This window comes from Salvelinus alpinus, chromosome 1 (genome assembly GCF_045679555.1).
Source record: "Salvelinus alpinus chromosome 1, SLU_Salpinus.1, whole genome shotgun sequence".
NCBI lineage: Eukaryota > Metazoa > Chordata > Actinopteri > Salmoniformes > Salmonidae > Salvelinus > Salvelinus alpinus.
Genome location: NC_092086.1, coordinates 37312879 through 37333385, shown reverse-complemented (window position 1 = coordinate 37333385; position 20507 = coordinate 37312879). Strand labels below are relative to the sequence as shown.

At 43.3% G+C, this 20507-nt stretch overlaps 1 protein-coding gene across 1 annotated transcript; it reads right to left on the bottom strand.

Moving 5' to 3' along the window:
- Window positions 1–121: 121 nt before the first annotated feature.
- On the bottom strand, window positions 122–20179 carry paqr4a (progestin and adipoQ receptor family member IVa). The gene is made up of 3 exons (XM_071399765.1): window positions 18999–20179; window positions 6091–6309; window positions 122–5034 (listed from the first exon to the last, which is right to left on the bottom strand). The coding sequence occupies exons 1-3, from the start codon at window positions 19270–19272 to the stop codon at window positions 4601–4603; spliced, it is 927 nt and encodes a 308-aa protein (XP_071255866.1). The 5' UTR covers window positions 19273–20179; the 3' UTR covers window positions 122–4600.
- Between the last annotated feature and the right edge of the window lie 328 nt (window positions 20180–20507).

Here is a 20507-nt window from a genome sequence, read left to right as displayed (position 1 = left end):
CACATGTATGCATCCTTTAACCAGACCCTGCTCCCTCAACCCCCATGAAAACATCTCCATTAAAACAAGCAAGAGAACAGAACAGGAGATACCAAAGACAGAATGGAAGGCCAGAGACAGGTTTAAAAATATAGACTTCAGTTTATTGCACAATCGTTGCTGGAGACTGAGGAGTGGGAGGGCCTGTCTGTATAATGCAAGACACTACAGATGGACACGTAGAGAAACTAGACACAGGGAGATACAAGATGGCCATAAATTAACGGAAGCGTTGGTGAGAAGAACACAGGCGGGCCGATGAGGCACAGTAGGATGCAACTTGCACCCAGACATGGAACAGGACAGACAAAACACATTAAAACACAGATTTCACACATGAAGTATGAGATCTTAAAACAGCTCATATATTCAAACATACAGGGTCCATAATATACATTCATAACTGGTTTGTGCAACCCTGAACATGCAGGGTTTGGTCACTCCTAGCATGTTAACACTGTTGAGTAGTAAGTATGTCAGTCAGTCACGTTGCCTGTGTAAAAGCAGCCTGTCTAATTCTGGTATTTGTTTTCCACCAATGGTCTTTTGACTAACCACATCAGATCTTTTTCAGAGTTGATTGGTCAAAATATAAATTAGTGAAAATATCAGAACTGGGCTTCTTCTGCCAGACAGAACGGTTGGCGGTGAGCCTTTATACGATACAATATGATGCCTGCAATAGACTGCAACGTTACAGAGTTATGTCCACCAGATGGGGACAAATAAACAGTCATTCAATTCATTTACAAAAACCAAGACAGACCGAAGACAAGGACAAAGAGAAACAGACAGACCCTCAATAAAGCTCCCTTCATCAAGAGGAAAAGGGCATTTCATTATCTGTACAGACAGTATCATAATTAGTACCAACCATCCACAGAGTAATTGTATTAATAATAATAAGTATCATCGTCATCATCATCGTATAACAATAGTGGACAGTTAATCCTTTATAAATAGTCAGAAACAGGCTAGCTGGCACCTGTGTACAAAAAAAACTGTTACATTTTGTTAGTGTTTTCATACATTATGTCATCATTATCATCATAGAATATCAGAATATACAGACTAAAACAATGACCGTTGGCTGGCCTGGTTCCATCTCTGAAAAATGGTACTGTTGGTGGGCCTGGTTCCATCTCTGAAAAATGGTTTTCAGTTCTTTCTCCCACCACTATTCCCTCCCCTCCCATCTTCCCGTTTCCACAGTCTTACTCTTTGCTCAACCACTCTTTAAATACATTTCACCTTGTTTTATCAGAGCCCACCCCAAGAATCCCTAAATAATCCCTACTTCTACTGCTGACTCTTACCTTCCCTCAGACCCCTACCCAGTTCAGGAGTACCTCACAGTGGCCTCTGTGGTGTGCAGCTCTAAAAGCCATGTTTCAGAGAGGAACCCCCTGGCCTCAACGCAACAGCTACGGCTATAGCACCCTGAGAAGTGGAAACCCAGGGTGGTGGAGTCCCTTTGAGTAGAGAACTGGCCCTTTTTGTTCTTTGTGACAGTTGAGAAACATACCACTTGAACACACATCCACTTCAGACAGTGTAAATGTATTTGTATCTGATAATGCATAGATATCCAGTTGTAATCAGAGGTATTCATACATGCCCCCCCTCCTGTATCTTCCCTATCTTTTATTTTTATGAGGTTACATTTAATCGAGCAAAAGCATTCTTAAACCCTGGGTCTCTCAAAAACCCACACGGTTACCCATCTCTACAACAGAACTGAAAAGAATCTGTTTTATCTGGGTTCACATATTAGAGTAAATAGGTTGGATGTGGTTGATATTAAATACACAGTAGTACCACCCTCAGCCTGTTTCTCTTACCAGGTCCCTTTTCCCTCGGACACAGAGCATTGTCTGAGGTGACATACATATTGAATTCCAGGTTCCTACTTCTGCTTTCTTCCCTTTACATATATGTATAAAAAAGTATCAGCGTTATATACTGTTTGCACTGTATGTATATATAATCTACATACATCCATGTATTTACATGGACTTTAAATAAGTTTCATTACTGGTTTTCACTTTGATCCAAAGCCCTTTTGAAAATAAATAAACAGTGCAGTTTATTTGATATAGTTGTATTGCCTCTGTTCTAGTCCCTCACATTCCTGTATTAGTATATACTGTATGTAGTATGTTCCTCTCTTAACACTCATGGTCCACTGCCCTGACAGCATGTAAAGCTCTTAGCTGGAGTGACTGACACATGACGTGTCATATGTTACAATGCACAAGCATTTGGCTAATACTAAGTTAAAGTCCTCGTATGAGACAATGAGTTTCCGTTTGAGAGCTACTAACATGCATTAATAATCAGTTTCATTCAGTGCACTGTAATACAATTTCAGCGTATGACGATACAAGGGGCCATGGCTGTAATGTACTCACCATGACAGGGGTGGTTTCATAAGGGGGCTGAGAAACGGTTTAACACTAGTCAGGGTCGGGTTGCAGTCTGAGGCCTGTGTGGGAGAGGCTGGGACATTCTCCCTCACTCTTGACTCAATGTGAGCAAAGTATGTGCTACAACGGAGGCCCTCGACACATCATTTGGCAACTTGTGAGTGAAGTGGAAATTAGTGTGGGTATGTGTGAGTGTGTGCACCAGGTTACAAAAGTGCAATGTTACATAGAAACATGCAAACTTAACTAGTCCATGGGACGACTAGGTAAAAGGTCCCTCAGAGCAAAGCAGATTAAAAAAACAAAACGCTTGGTCTCAACCTTCCACATACAGTCAATCGTTGAACAAAATCTATAAAACACAAAAGTAATCCAAAAAGTAAACATTGTACTGTTCCTCAGAGCATAAACTCAAATGCCAGTGCAGAAACTAGTGGTAACAATTTTTACTTTAAAAGTGAGTAACCAGACATAGTTTCTCAGGGTTACTGGTTGTGAAAATGGTGAGAGGGTTAGGGGTTCATTCATGCTTGGTTGCAGTTGTCTAATGAAATACTATATGGCACAGGTCAGCTTGGTACTACAGTACTGTACCTCTCTAAGGGTAACAAAGTGCAAAGAGTCAAACTGGGCTATGTTATGTAGTAATAATGTCCAGCTTTGGCATAGAATGCAGTGCATCATACCAAATCATTATCTGGCCTCGGACAGTTAAAAGCCTAGAAAGTAGCGTAGCTGTCGGCCATTTCCACCCTCTCAGGGGAACCTACTGGTTTCTAGTAGTCAAATAATAATAGTGCATTCTAATTTAAAAAACCCTCATCACAAACTCTCTCTCTAATGCTGTAGCGTAATAAACATTTGGTATCTGTTTGGTGGAAGAACTTCCCTTTTCAGTCAACAAGATCCATCCTGCACAGTCATGTAACTATTGTTCAGGTATTATAAAGAGAGACATCCTGTCTGTTTTAAGCATCTTCATTTAAGACGCTATGTGCCCTTTTCATTGACTACAGTATGTGCCAAACATGATTACAATAATCAACAACAAAATATATTTTTTTAACTTAATGGTCATGAACTAATTCTAATAATCTGGATTCAAAACCAAATGTTAAATGAGGAAATTCCTCAGTTAAATGACTTCAAACAAAATGAGCACTAACAAGCCAAGGAATGAACCCCTTCACCCATAACCAGTTACCCTTCACCCATACCCAGTTACCCATACCCTTCACCCATACCCAGTTATCCATACCCAGTTACCCATACCCAGTTACCCATACCCTTCACCCATACCCAGTTACCCATACCTGACCACAGAGAGACAGACAAAGCCAGAGAGAAGGGAGAAAGACAAATAAACATGGAAGAAACAATGAGAGGGAGAATATCCTCTCTAATACACAGTAACTCAAGTAGTTCCATAGGACTCTGTGACGGGTCTGGGAGTGCTTTGTGCATTACTTGTGCATTACTAGCATGTATGCATGCTACGCTGTGAGTGTGTGCGGTGTGTGTTTGTTCTAAAGTTTATATGCTATGTGCTGCATAGGTTGCAATAGAATGACATCTGAAAAATACTTCAGAAAGAATGAATGCATCATTGACGGATCCACTTTGATAAAAGCCATAGGATGAAATGATAATTGACACATGAGGATAAGTGAACAGCAAATCAACTATTGCTCAAGTGTAACTTCACTTGCATATCATGATTTTTTTTGTAGACATTTCTATGTGTATTTCTGATATCAAATCCTTAATCTTTTTTGTGTGTAATCTCCACAGACCCTCTGCTGTGTGTGTGTGTGTGTGTGTGTGTGTGTGTGCGTGTGTGTGTGTGTGTGTGTGTGCGTGTTGACCATTGAGCCAATATCCAAATCCTTGTGTGTGTTCCCTAATATAAATAGCAACGCATGAATAATGGCAAGATGGACACAGATACAGTATGAACATTCTTGCTAGGTGCACATGTGTCAAAGCCTGCACCAATCCCTATTATGTAAAACACTTTATCTGGCCTTCCATGCACATCTTCACGAACACCTCCCATCTTACCTATTGAAACAGCCCCCCCCCCCAGAGGTCCTAAACCCTGTTCCCCGCTGGTCCTCCTCCAGGCAGGGTGGGGCTCAGTCTGAGGGACAGTGGTGGCTGTTGATCCAGAGCAGGTCGTCCAGCACACCCCAGTGCAGGTAGAGGATGGAGCCCACCACCAGCACGTGCATGATCTGGTGGCTGTTGCACCAGTAGTCAAAGAGGCCCGGGCGGAAGCGCTCTGGGATGCGTGAGATGTTGATGATCCCGCCCAGTACAGCCAGCGCGTCCATGGTGAGGAAGTGTTGCAGCGAGGTGGGGCTGCCGCCGCCCACGCCCACCCAGCGCAGCAGGAAGAAGGAGAAGCGGAACAGGGCCTGCCAGGCAAAGGAGCGCAGACGCCGCACGCTACTCCGCGCCGTGATGGCCGAGTAGATAGCGTAGCTGGACAGCAGGATGTAGACGAGCAGAGCCACTGTGCGGGTGAAGGGGTAGCACAGCAGGGTGCTGTAGACGATGGGCAGCGCTCCTGAGGCAAACACAACACACAAGGTCAGAGGCTGTTAGTCATTAAACTACACCACAACAAATATTCACATCCCAGAGAATCATGCACACAGGGTGGCTACTTTGAAGAATCTCAAATATAAAATATATTTTCATTTGTTTCACACTTTTTTGGTTACTACATGATTCCATATGTGTTATTTCATAGTTTTGATGTCTTCACTATTATTCTACAATGTAGAAAATAGTAAAAAGAAAAGCCCTGGAATGAGTAGGTGTGCCCTAACTTTTGACTGGTACTGTATATATAGATGACTTCCCTGTCAAAATAAATTTTTAATAATAATACTTTATTTGGCACTTAATAGGTACTTACTATAGTCATTTTTTATGAGATGGGGAAATGTTTTTATTTTTATTAGGTTATGTATGTGCTCTTTATGACAAAGTGTGAAATCAAACTTTTTACACATCTTGAAAGGCACCAAATTGCTGGAACGACCCACTAGTTATTGGATACGCAAGATGATTTGCCTATATGTAAATTAAAAATGGATTGCACAAAAAGAGTGCGCCAGAGAGTGTACACAGAAAACAAAAGGCCGGAAGAGAAAGAAAGGAGAGAAGGAGATAAAAAGGTAGAGAATGAAAGTGTCACGAAGTCGATGCCTCTCCTTGTCCGGGTGGTGCTCGGCGGTCGACGTCACCGGTCTTCTAGCCATCATTGATCCATTTTTCATTGGTTTTGTCTTGTCTTCCTACACACCTGGTTTCAATCCCATTCATTACCTGTTGTGTATTTAACCCTCTGTTTCCCATCATGTCTTTGTCAGAGATTGTTTTATGTTTAGTTCTGTGTTGTTTGTATTTGGTGCGTGACGGGTCCTCGTACCCAATTTGTTTCATTTTGTATTTATGGTTTTGGAGTTATGTTTTGTTTTATTAAATTACTCAATTTTACCAAGTTTAATTCTCCTGCGCCTGACTTCCCTGCCACCTATACACACGAATTGTGACAGAAAGAAAGATTGAGAGAGTAGAGAGCTTTTAGTTGCTACCCAGAAGCCCCTCTGCTTACCCAGTGTGTTGATCATGCAGATGCCACACATGTCGAGGGTGAGAAGGGTGTGGTAGACAGGCTCTCCTCCCTCATGGTTCATGAAGAGGTGGTAGAGCACAGAGCCCAGCTGGGGGGACAGGCAGGCCAGGAAGTGGACCACACCCAGCCATGTCACACTGATCTGGGACCAGGGGAAGTTGAGCGGGATGAGGAACAGGAAGCAGAGCAGAGGGATACCTGTCAGGGAGGGGTGAAGGGGATAAACAGGGTTCGGTCAATTAGGCCTAAATCTTGCTGACAACTAGCACCAGATTTACCAATACAAAACGCTTGCAGTTTGCACTACTGTACTGGATAGTTTATTTTCACCTATTATTCTATTCCAATGAAATGACAAATGTCAAATGTGTTATGAATTTCCAATCACATTAGCAATACGGCATAGCGCTACTGCATACACCTTTTTTCACCTTCCACAAGCTCTTGTTTAGCTTCAGCAACAATTACTGCTGCACTACAGGGCAATTCCACGGTAACAGAATTACACAGAGACTGTATGGCAAGCAAAAAACAACTATGTACAATGACTACTTTGAACAACTTACACACCAGGGTTCTCCCCAGGAATTTTTAACAAGGAGGTGCTGCAGAGTACAGCCAAGATTTATGAACACCTGTAACTGCAATTTCCTGCAATCTAGAGCAAACAATGGCCTTATGATAACAAAGTAAGTAATAAAAATTGATTTTTTAAATGGTTTCGTCCTACAGACAGTGAGTCATGTGGCAGGCAAACAGGCATCCAGTTACTGTTTGATTGATCGCTAGGATGACATAAGCGACTTTGAGCGTGGTACGACTGTCCAGTATCTCAGAAATGGCCGGCCTTCTACAGCTACAGACCTATATCTATCCTACCCTGCCTTTCTAAGGTCTTCGAAAGCCAAGTCAACAAACAGATTACCGACCATTTCGAATCCCACCATACTTTCTCCGCTATGCAATCTGGTTTCAGAGCTGGTCATGGGTGCACCTCAGCCACGCTCAAGGTCATAAACGATATCTTAACCGCCATCGATAGGAAACAATACTGTGCAGCCGTATTCATTGACCTGGCCAAGGCTTTTGACTCTGTCAATCACCACATCCTCATCGGCAGACTCGACAGCCTTGGTTTCTCTAATGATTGCCTCGCCTGGTTCACCAACTACTTCTCTGATCGAGTTCAGTGTGTCAAATCGGAGGGTCTGTTGTCCGGGCCTCTGGCAGTCTCCATGGGGGTGCCACAGGGTTCAATTCTTGGACCGACTCTCTTCTCTGTATACATCAATGATGTCGCTCTTGCTGCTGGTGATTCTCTGATCCACCTCTACGCAGACGACACTATTCTGTATACTTCTGGCCCTTCTTTTGACACTGTGTTAACAACCCTCCAGGCGAGCTTCAATGCCATACAACTCTCCTTCCGTGGCCTCCAATTGCTCTTAAATACAAGTAAAACTAAATGCATGCTCTTCAACCGATCGCTGCCTGCACCTGCCCGCCTGTCCAACATCACTACTCTGGACGGCTCTGACTTAGAATATGTGGACAACTACAAATACCTAGGTGTCTGGTTAGACTGTAAACTCTCCTTCCAGACTCACATCAAACATCTCCAATCCAAAGTTAAATCTAGAATTGGCTTCCTATTCCGCAACAAAGCATCCTTCACTCATGCTGCCAAACATACCCTTGTAAAACTGACCATCCTACCAATCCTCGACTTCGGTGATGTCATTTACAAAATAGCATCCAAAACACTACTCAATAAATTGGATGCAGTCTATCACAGTGCCATCCGTTTTGTCACCAAAGCCCCATATACTACCCACCACTGCGACCTGTACACTCTCGTTGGCTGGCCCTCGCTTCATACTCGTCGCCAAACCCACTGGTTCCAGGTCATCTACAAGACCCTGCTAGGTAAAGTCCCCCCTTATCTCAGCTCGCTGGTCACCATAGCAACACCTACCTGTAGCACGCGCTCCAGCAGGTTTATCTCTCTGGTCACCCCCAAAACCAATTCTTCCTTTGGCCGCCTCTCCTTCCAGTTCTCTGCTGCCAATGACTGGAACGAACTACAAAAATCTCTGAAACTGGAAACACTTATCTCCCTCACTAGCTTTAAGCACCAGCTGTCAGAGCAGCTCATAGATTACTGCACCTGTACATAGCCCATCTATAATTTAGCCCAAACAACTACCTCTTTACCTACTGTATTTATTTATTTATTTTGCTCCTTTGCACCCCATTATTTCTGTCTCTACTTTGCGCTTTCTTCCACTGCAAACCAACCATTCCAGTGTTTTTAGTTTTTATTTTACTTGCTGTGTTGTATTTACTTCGCCACCATGGCCTTTTTATATTTTTATTTATTTATACATATATTTGTTTGCCTTCACCTCCCTTATCTCACCTCACTTGCTCACATTGTATATAGACTTATTTTTTTTTTCACTGTATCATTGACTATATGTTTGTTTTACTCCATGTGTAACTATGTGTTGTTGTATGTGTCGAACTGCTTTGCTTTATCTTGGCCAGGTCGCAATTGTAAATGAGAACGTGTTCTCAATTTGCCTACCTGGTTAAATAAAGGTTAAATAAAAATAAAATAAAAATAAAAAAATTCACGCATGACAGTGTCTAGGGTTTACTGAGAACGGTGCGACAAACAAAAAGCATTCAGCCAGCGTAGCCCTGTGGGCGAAAACAGCTTGTTGATGAGAGAGGTCAAAAGGAGAATGGCAAGAATCATGCAAGCGAACAGGCAGGCCAACAAACAGGCAAATAACGGCGCAGTACAACGGCATCTCGGAACGCACAACTCGTCGGTCCTTGTCACAGATGGGCTAATGCAGCAGACGACCACACCGGGTTCCACTCCTATCAGCTAAAAACAAGAAGAGGAGGTTCCAATGGGAACGTGATCACCAACACTGGACAACTGAGGAATGGAAAAACTTTTCCTGGTCCGACTAATCACGATTGCTGTTATGTCATGCTGATGGCAGAGTCAGGATTTGGCCTAAGCTGCATGAGTCCATGGCTCCATCCTGCCTGCTGTCAACAGTACAGGCTGGTGGCGGTGGTGTAATGGTGTGGGGAATGTTTTCCTGGCACACGTTAAGTTCCTTGTTACCAATTGAGCCATGTTTGAACACCAACCACACCTTGTAGAATCCATGCCCTGAAGAATTCAGGCTGTTCTGGAAGCAAGAGGGGGTCTGACCCGGTACTAGATGGGTGTACCTAATAAACTGGCCACTGAGTGTAAGTGCCTTCAGAAAGTATTCATACTTATATAACTTCCGGGTTGGAGCGAGTAGTCGCATTCCGCTTCGCTCCACAGGTAGTATTATATTTCATTTCATTTCATTACAGTACAACGGTTTGATTTGTTTGATCTTAGCTAGCTACATAGCCGTCTTTGTATCAAAGATAATTGTGTAGTTTAGAGTAATTTTCGAGGTTCGCTAGCCAGCTATTTTCGTCCTTCTAACGTAACGTAACGTAGTCATCACTGCTAGCTAGCCAGCTAGCCACCGAATAGCAGCACTGTAGAAACTATTACATTACAACGGAACAACGGAACGACTTGATTAGTGTAGTGTTAGCTAGCTACATAGTTGTCTTTGCTGTCTTTGTATCTAAGATAATTGTGTAGTTTAGAGTAATATCGGTTAGCTAGCCAGCTATTTTCGTCCGCCGCGTTGCCGTTCTCCTACCTAGTCAACACTGCTAGCTAGCCAACTTCTACCGAATAGCAGCACTGTAGAAACTATTACATTACAACGGAATGACTTGATTAGCGTAGTGTTAGCTAGCTACATAGTTGTCTTTGTTGTCTTTGTATCCAAGATAATTGTGTAGTTTAGAGTAATTATCGAGGTTACCTAGCCAGCTACACTTTCAAACAAAGTCAACAACGCAGCCACTGCTAGCTAGCCTACTTCACCAGCCAGCAGTACTATATCATTTTAGTCAATAAGATTTTTTGCAACGTAAGCTTAACTTTCTGAACATTCGAGACGTGTAGTCCACTTGTCATTCCAATCTCCTTTGCATTAGCGTAGCCTCTTCTGTAGCCTGTCAACTATGTGTCTGTCTATCCCTCTTCTCTCCTCTCTGCACAGACCATACAAACGCTTCACACCGCGTGGCCGCCGCCACTCTAACCTGGTGGTCCCAGCGCGCACGACCCACGTGGAGTTCCAGGTCTCCGGCAGCCTCTGGAACTGCCGATCTGCGGCCAACAAGGCAGAGTTCATCTCAGCCTATGCTTCCCTCCAGTCCCTCGACTTCTTGGCACTGACGGAAACATGGATTACCACTGATAACACTGCTACTCCTACTGCTCTCTCCTCGTCTGCCCACGTGTTCTCGCACACCCCGAGAGCTTCTGGTCAGCGGGGTGGTGGCACTGGGATCCTCATCTCTCCCAAGTGGACATTCTCTCTTTCTCCCCTGACCCATCTGTCTATCGCCTCCTTTGAATTCCATGCTGTCACAGTTACCAGCCCTTTCAAGCTTAACATCCTTATCATTTAATCGCCCTCCAGGTTCCCTTGGAGAGTTCATCAATGAGCTTGACGCCCTGATAAGTTCCTTTCCTGAGGATGGCTCACCTCTCACAGTTCTGGGTGACTTTAACCTCCCCACGTCTACCTTTGACTCATTCCTCTCTGCCTCCTTCTTTCCACTCCTCTCCTCTTTTGACCTCACCCTCTCACCTTCCCCCCCTACTCACAAGGCAGGCAATACGCTTGACCTCATCTTTACTAGATGCTGTTCTTCCACTAATCTCATTGCAACTCCCCTCCAAGTCTCCGACCACTACCTTGTATCCTTTTCCCTCTTGCTCTCATCCAACACTTCCCACACTGCCCCTACTCGGATGGTATCGCGCCGTCCCAACCTTCGCTCTCTCTCCCCCGCTACTCTCTCCTCTTCCATCCTATCATCTCTTCCCTCTGCTCAAACCTTCTCCAACCTATCTCCTGATTCTGCCTCCTCAACCCTCCTCTCCTCCCTTTCTGCATCATTTGACTCTCTATGTCCCCTATCCTCCAGGCCGGCTCGATCCTCCCCTCCTGCTCCGTGGCTCGACGACTCATTGCGAGCTCACAGAACAGGGCTCCGGGCAGCCGAGCGGAAATGGAGGAAAACTCGCCTCCCTGCGGACCTGGCATCCTTTCACTCCCTCCACTCTACATTCTCCTCTTCTGTCTCTGCTGCTAAAGCCACTTTCTACCACTCTAAATTCCAAGCATCTGCCTCTAACCCTAGGAAGCTCTTTGCCACCTTCTCCTCCCTCCTGAATCCTCCTCCCCCTCCTCCCCCCTCCTCCCTCTCTGCGGATGACTTCGTCAACCATTTTGAAAAGAAGGTCGACGACATCCGATCCTCGTTTGCTAAGTCAAACGACACCGCTGGTTCTGCTCACACTGCCCTACCCTGTGCTTTGACCTCTTTCTCCCCCCTCTCTCCAGATGAAATCTCGCGTCTTGTGACGGCCGGCTGGCCGCCCAACAACCTGCCCGCTTGACCCTATCCCCTCCTCTCTTCTCCAGACCATTTCCGGAGACCTTCTCCCTTACCTCACCTCGCTCATCAACTCATCCTTGACCGCTGGCTACGTCCCTTCCGTCTTCAAGAGAGCGAGAGTTGCACCCCTTCTGAAAAAACCTACACTCGATCCCTCCGATGTCAACAACTACAGACCAGTTTCCCTTCTTTCTTTTCTCTCCAAAACTCTTGAACGTGCCGTCCTTGGCCAGCTCTCCTGCTATCTCTCTCAGAATGACCTTCTTGATCCAAATCAGTCAGGTTTCAAGACTAGTCATTCAACTGAGACTGCTCTTCTCTGTGTCACGGAGGCGCTCCGCACTGCTAAAGCTAACTCTCTCTCCTCTGCTCTCATCCTTCTAGACCTATCGGCTGCCTTTGATACTGTGAATCATCAGATCCTCCTCTCCACCCTCTCCGAGTTGGGCATCTCCGGCGCGGCCCACGCTTGGATTGCGTCCTACCTGACAGGTCGCTCCTACCAGGTGGCGTGGCGAGAATCTGTCTCCGCAGCACGTGCTCTCACCACTGGTGTCCCCCAGGGCTCTGTTCTAGGCCCTCTCCTATTCTCGCTATACACCAAGTCACTTGGCTCTGTCATATCCTCACATGGTCTCTCCTATCATTGCTATGCAGACGACACACAATTAATCTTCTCCTTTCCCCCCTCTGATAACCAGGTGGCGAATCGCATCTCTGCATGTCTGGCAGACATATAAGTGTGGATGACGGATCACCACCTCAAGCTGAACCTCGGCAAGACGGAGCTGCTCTTCCTCCCGGGGAAGGACTGCCCGTTCCATGATCTCGCCATCACGGTTGACAACTCCATTGTGTCCTCCTCCCAGAGTGCTAAGAACCTTGGCGTGATCCTGGACAACACCCTGTCGTTCTCAACTAACATCAAGGCGGTGACCCGTTCCTGTAGGTTCATGCTCTACAACATTCGCAGAGTACGACCCTGCCTCACACAGGAAGCGGCGCAGGTCCTAATCCAGGCACTTGTCATCTCCCGTCTGGATTACTGCAACTCGCTGTTGGCTGGGCTCCCTGCCTGTGCCATTAAACCCCTACAACTCATCCAGAACGCCGCAGCCCGTCTGGTGTTCAACCTTCCCAAGTTCTCTCACGTCACCCCGCTCCTCCGCTCTCTCCACTGGCTTCCAGTTGAAGCTCGCATCCGCTACAAGACCATGGTGCTTGCCTACGGAGCTGTGAGGGGAACGGCACCTCCGTACCTTCAGGCTCTGATCAGGCCCTACACCCAAACAAGGGCACTGCGTTCATCCACCTCTGGCCTGCTCGCCTCCCTACCTCTGAGGAAGTACAGTTCCCGCTCAGCCCAGTCAAAACGGTTCGCTGCTCTGGCACCCCAATGGTGGAACAAACTCCCTCACGACGCCAGGTCAGCGGAGTCAATCACCACCTTCCGGAGACACCTGAAACCCCACCTCTTTAAGGAATACCTAGGATAGGATAAAGTAATCCTTCTAACCCCCCCCCACCGCCCCCCTTAAAAGAGTTAGATGCACTATTGTAAAGTGGTTGTTCCACTGGATATCATAAGGTGAATGCACCAATTTGTAAGTCGCTCTGGATAAGAGCGTCTGCTAAATGACTTAAATGTAAATGTATTACCCCTTCACTTATTCCACATATTGTTGTTACAGACAGAATTCTAATTTTATTAAATAGATGCATTTTCTCACCCATCTGCACACAATACCCTATAACGACAAAGTGAAAACCTATTTTTTTTCAAGATTTTTGCAAATTTATTGAAAATGAAATTCAGTAATATCTCATTTACATAAGTATTCACACTCTTTTGCTTTGACACTCCAACTTGAGTTCAGATTCATCCAATTTCCTTTGATCATCCTTGAGATGTCACTACAACTTGATTGGAGTCCACCTGTTGCCAATTCTAATTTTTGGACATGATTTAGAAAGAAACACACCTGTCTATATATGTCAGAGCTGAAACTATCCCATGAAGTCCAAGGAACTAGTACATGTCCAAGATTGTGATGAGGCACATATCTGGGGAAGGTATACAACAACTTGTAGAGTGTTCAAAGTTTCCATGAGCACAGTGGTCTCCATCATTTGGAAATAAAAAAAGATATGGAACTACCCAGACTCTGCATTCAGACCGAACGGAACAACCGGGCAAGAAGGACCTTGGTCAGAGAGGTGACCAAGAACCCAATGAACACTGACAGAACTACAGAGTTCCTTGGCTGAGATGGGAAAACCTGCCAGAAGGACAACAGTCTCTACAGCACTTTAAGGGAAAGTGTTCAGACAGATGCCACTTCTGAGAAAAAGCCATGACAGCATGCCTGGAGTTTGCAAAAATGCATGTGAAAGACTGATAGCAAAAGGCAAAATATTCTGTGGTCTGATGAGACAAATTTTACTATTTGGCCTGAATGCAAAGCGCTATGTCTGGAGAAAACCAGGCACAGAACATCAACCGTCTAACACCATCCCTACTGTGCAGCATGGTGCTATGGACATGCTGCACAGCTGCAGGGATTGGGAGACTGATAGAGGGAACAATGAATGGAGCCAAATACAGGCAAATCCTTGATGAGAACCTGCTTCAGAGTGCAAACGACCTTAGACTGGGGAGAAGATTTACGTTCCAACAGGACAATGACCTCAAACATTCAGCCAAAGCAACGCTGGAATGCTTTAATCCTATTGAAAATCTGTGGAAAGACTAAGATTGCTGTTCACCACCACTCCCAATCTAACTTAACAGAACTTGCGAAAAAAAAAAAAATTCAGATGTGCAAAGCTGATACAGACATACCCAAGACGACTCAAAACTGTAATCACCGCCAAAGGTGCTTCTGCAAAGTATTGACTCATGGGTGTGAATACTTATTTAAATGAGATATTTCTGCATTTAATTTTCAAAACATTTGCAAAAATGTTTAAAACATGTTTTCACTTTGTCATTATGGGGTATTGTGTGTAGATGGATGAGATAAAAAATGTTTTAATCAATTTTGAATTCAGGCTGTAACCAAAAAAAAGAGGTATAAGTCAAGGGGTATGAATACTTTCTGAAGGCACTGTTTTTTTCTCTCTTACGTTCTTTGGGAGATCCCTGCACATTAAATACAATTAAAACATTTACTGGAAAAACAGTGCAGATGCAAAGATCACAGTTCTTTCCTGTGAAAAATCGCAGCGTAATTCCGTTACCATGGAATTACCCTTAAACTACAGAGATGTGTTTTAGGTTGCTTCACTTAGGCTATTGGGATGTGCTTGTTGAGCAAAATTCTTCCCGATCTTTCGCTCACTCTGCTTTTCCGAATGTAAAATAATTTGTCCTGGCCAGGTGATACAGCCAATTCAATCCAACACCAGAGGAGGCTGGTGGGAGTAGCTATAGGAGGACAGGCTCATTGTATTGGCTGGAATGGTATAAATGGAATAGAATCAAACATGTGATTTCCATGTTTGATACCGTTCCATTTATTCCATTCCAGCCATTACAATAAGCCCGTCCTCCTATAGCTCCTCCCACCAGCCTCCTGTCTAACATCTATTTTGAGTGTGATCTCTTCTGCACCCCTCCCTCCATACCCCGCTCAGCACTACTGAACAGTACAACTGGACAGGCTCTCTAAGGCTGCGTTTACACAGGCAACCCAATTCTGGGGGTTTTCCATTAATTGGTCTTTTGACCAATCACATCAGATATTTTTCAGCGTTGATCTGATTGGCCAAAAAAACAATTAGTGTAAAAAATATAATTGGATTGCCTGTGTAAACACAGCCTAAGCGGTCCAAAGTATGATTGCTACTCTTTAGACAGGAGTTGCGTGTTTCTATCCAAAAGTATTCCAGCTGTTGAACCTATTGTGCAAATGTAGCATGTGGACTCCATTTGTGTGATCTTATTTGGTTTTCAGGTGCCATATATTACTAAAAATGGGACCTGTGTGACTTCACCAACTTGAAATATATAAATATATACCATTTAGCAGACGCTTTTACCCAATGAGACCCAATGAGTCATACATCCGTATTTATGTAGCCTATTTTCTGAATGCTATTATGCTGCAAGAATATTGCAATAACCTTTTTCTCTGAATGACAAACCTTTTCCTCTGAATGACAAACCTTTTCCTCTGAATGACAAACCTTTTCCTCTGAATGACAAACCTTTTCCTCTGAATGACAAACCTTTTTCACTGAATGACAAACCTTTTTCTCTGAACATCCTTTTTCTTTTAATTACTTTCTCTGAATGACAAATTGCATAGTAAGGGAGAGGCTAAGCTGCCTGCCAATCAATCAATCATTCCTGGTCTTAATAAAGGATTCCTCTTCCTTTCAGGAATAAATTCCCCCCTGCCCTGGTGATCACTAATCCTGTCTGTTCAACTGACTGTTGACAGGGTGTGCTGTAAGTAAAATGGAAGGAGTTGGCTGACACTAAAACTCAACACTCCATTGGTACACAAGCATCCTTTATACCGTAGCAAGTTGACTTCACTTGAGGTCATCAAGAATCCTATGCTAGAGACCATGGTTTCATATGCAATCTTGGTCACTTCAATCTGAAAATGAAGAGGATTTTTAGAGACACAGACAGCCTTCTCCTTCTCTGCCCAACACATATACTGAAATTATAAGAGTATGTGGGCAAATTCATTGTGAATATCCAAAACTTGTTACCATACTTTCTGACATAATTACCACGTTATTACCAGTTTATTCTGTGCTGTAACATACTACCAAGTGCAACCAAAACTTTACATAAAGCTTATTATATTAGTCATCAGCTGGTGATGAGATTTGTCTTTGGTTTTGCCTATGGCAACTTACTGTGATTCAACTAACTACAATAGCAAGCTGCTTGCTAACCCTTTCCATGGCTGCTGTCACTGGTCACAGTACAGAGCGACTTCAGTGCCAACAGAAACTGTATTTTGAATTAAAAAATTTAAAATTTGTAATACACAAATTGAATCATTGAATAAATAAATTGAACTTGTATTTCATGATTGAAAACTGAATTTAATTAATAGTTTTAAAGTTTAATTTCAATTGAATTAAATACATTTTCTAATTCAGTTCTCTAAATTCATATTCAAAACCAGAGGCAACATCCTGGTACTTTGTCAGCAAGGAATGGTAGAAGTTAACAGATTGAATCAAACGTTCTACAGGTTGAACAGGGTTCCGGCGGTTTCTGAAGCCAATGTGGCATGTTTCATTTATTTTCTTCAGATTAATTTGGCTCTAATATGTGTACCATTTTGGCTATAAGCTATTATGACCCCATTCCTGAATGGGACTCTCTAAGACTCTCTTGAATATTGTTGTTCCTTCTGTTCCCCTCTATGATGCACACAGGACACACAGGACACGTAATAGTGTGACAAAAATAAATGCATTTTGGCCCCCATAAGAATATAGTTGAATTGCCCTGTCATAGCCCTTCTGAGGATAGCTTTTCCACTCCCTATTTAATCTTGCTCTTGTGACTGACTGGGTTCAAACCGGGTCTCCAGCATGTCATAAGACTGTGTTAGCCCACTTAGCTAAATCCCATATGGATGAGTTCAGGAAGCTAACAAGTCTTCAAGTCTCCAGCAAGGGCTCCTGAGTGGCGCATGGGCCTAAGGCACTGCATCGCGTGCAAGAGGCAGCACTACAATCCCTGGTTCAAATCCAGGCTGAATCACATCTGGCCGTGATTTGGAGTCCCATAGGGCGGTGCACAATTGGCTCAGTATTGTAAAAAATTGAATTTGCTCTTAACTGACTTGCCTAGTTAAATAAAGGTTCAATAAAAAATAAAGGTTACTCATTAAAAGAGTGTGGATCTCGGTTACATTTCACCCACCTTTGACCTCATACTCACGGCACCAATATAACTGACTGGGTTCGAACTCAGGCCTACTATAGAACAACACTTTCTGTGGCAAACAAAAGCATAAGAATCTGTTTACCACATTTAATGAGAGCACAACAGCGGTGGTTTGGTGATCCATGCCTGTGATGAACAACCTTGCCTGAGACCGGAAGACATGATTAGGTTCTAACCCAGGTCTCCTGTGTGCCAGACAATGCAACTTTTCAGGTCTCAGAGTACTCATCATGAACCACCTGTTACACTTCACCCCCCCTTTGACCTCCTCCTCGAAGAGACCCATCCAAGTCACAGGACCAATGCCTAGGCTTTAGCTCAGCAGGTTAACAAAGTCTTCACCCAGTCAGTCACATTATAATGAGTACCCTTGCCGGAGACTTGAAACTAATATGTCTAACATGTCAAACTAACACTTCTTCAGATCTCAGGCAAGGTTCTCATCACATAAGCATGGTCACAGAAACCACATCCATGTTCCAAGTTTTAGCTTTCAGCAAAGGGGTCATAATAGCTTATAGCCCAAAGAGTTCAAATGCTAGAGCCAAATTCATTGGAAGAAGATAAATTCAACATGACACATTGGCTTTAGAAAACACCTGAAACCTGTTTAACACAGAGCGCATGGTTCTCCCCAATGTAAGTGGGGTGCTGCGCCACCTTGTAGACTGGCTGCACCACTATGTAAAAAACATATTTTTTTGTTAGCATTTAATAGAGTATTTTTTGCTTTAGATTGGAGGAAATGGCACTTACACGTGTTAAAAATGTAAAAATCTCTGAGTCCAAAGGGGGTCACTGCCCTGCTCTAGGCCTCCCCTCAACCGTACTCTGCAGCACCACCTTGTTAAAATATCCTGGAGAGAACCCTGGAGCGTGTGATTCTATCTGTTATTTTCTACCATTCCTTGCTAGCAAAGTACTAGGATGATGTCTCTAGTTTTGAATCTGAATTTAAAGAACTGAATTTGAAAAGTGAATCTGAATGCATCTGAGAAGTTGAATATATGAAACTTTGCTAAACTTGAAATTATATTTTGTAAACTTAATACACAGACAACGAAAGCAATATATACCATATTTAAATTGAATATATACATATTGTATTTGAATATTTAATGCAATTGAAATTGAATTTTAAAATGGAATGCAATATTCATTCAATTCAGTTTCAAATCATGAAATACAAGTGCAATTCATGAATTCAATAACTTCAATAATAATATCTTAATACAAAAATATTGAATTCAAATCGTTTCTGTTGGCACTGAAATCGCTCCATAGCAAAGCCTTCACCCAGGCAAGATTTGCACTGCTCTGTTGCTAGCTAGCTAGCAAACCCACTCATTTATTTCTAGAGAAATTTAGCTAGCCAGCCAGCAAGTTATCTTCATCTCAAAATATTTAAACTCACCATGTGTGTATATGTTTCCCAGTTCGTTGTGCATATAAAAAAGGCTTCTTATACAGTCTTGGACAGAAGATATTGGTCGGTATCCAGTCAGGACGTATTTGTTGAATTGAAGATGAGGAGGTGAATTCGCCCAGTCTAATAGTCTTGGTCCATTTAAAAATGCCATAGCAACCAAAATAGTTAAAACAACGCCGCCAAAAAAGTAAAATAATGACTGTACACCTATATACACATATAATAGAATTATTGCGAATAAAAATTTATTAGACACCATTGATAAAAATCTGGGGGGGTTAGCTAGCTATAATGTGCTGCTAGCTACATAGCTAGCTAGCTCCCATAGCTACAGTACTGTAGCGAGCTAGCGACAGAAAATATGTTCTTTCTTTTCAGCACCACTACCCGGTGACAGCGTTTTTATCCCGCTGTTTGCTTTTAAAACCGATACTTGTGTCAACCACAGGGGTTGACAAGGACGAGGCCAACCACATACATGGTGTAAGCCCGTGGTATACATTACATATTACATTTAATTGCCGACATAACACCCAACATCTGTCGTAAGTTAGCTAACACAATATCATTCATGGTAGCTGCTAGCTAGTTACTCAATGTGTCGCTAGCTAGCGTACAACATTCCACGGCACATAGCATTAGCCATAGTTAGTTCATCTGCACTGGTTCACAAGTCCAGTGGCTTTAGCTTAGCTACTTCCATCCGTCACCTTGATACCACTGACTACAGAGGAATGGGTTTAGCGGTCAGATTTCCAATACAGGACTAACGTTAGCAGGTCATAACGTAAAAGCAGCTAAATGCTCGCGCACAATCATCTCTATTGTATTTACAAAAATATCCATATTCTGGTTACAGCTAAGGTTAGCTAGTTTGTCACCGACCAACAACTACAGATGTAGTGCGATGGAACGCGTTAGCGTGCTACTGCTGTGATTTGGACCGGGAGATTTCAAACAAATATGGATAAGGAAGTTGTCAATCCGACACCAAAAAATACAGATTTTCGTGTCCAAATCTTCTCTCGTATTGGTAACCCCATTTCCCATAAAGATTCCGTCCAAACTCTTGTTAAATGTGACTCGTTTGTTCACCGGCGTCGAGTCCCTTGCATCGGATGATTGATGCCCTGTACCGGACAGTGACGCTATAATCCAATGTGGGTATAGAGCGGTACTGAAGATAATTATTGCGGGGGACTGACACTGGGGTTTTATGAGAAAACAGCACAGGGGAGACAGAGATAAATACCTCACCAGTCACTGGCTGGTATTATTTTGGAATAATGTTTAATAATGGTTGCACCAATAATTAGGCTATCCTCTCTAGAATTTAGGAAACATGAAGAAGAAACAGTTACTTGTACATTCATCTTACATCTTCTCCTATGTATTTTTCTAATTACTTTCACGTAGTTAACAAATGTAGGCCTACAACAGCAAAGTTTATTTTAAAATACACAAAAATGCATATTGGATAAGAAGATGAAAGGT

Bases quoted from the DNA above. Each gene is read 5' to 3' on its own strand.
- paqr4a (XM_071399765.1), bottom strand. From the start codon at position 19,272: ATGGTGTCTAATAAATTTTTATTCGCAATAATTCTATTATATGTGTAT. The intron at 6,310-18,998 runs GTGAGTTTAAAT...CCTCCCTGACAG, and splicing joins GGGAAACATATACACACATG to GTATCCCTCTGCTCTGCTTC. The intron at 5,035-6,090 runs GTAAGCAGAGGG...TGTTTGCCTCAG, and splicing joins CTGCATGATCAACACACTGG to GAGCGCTGCCCATCGTCTAC.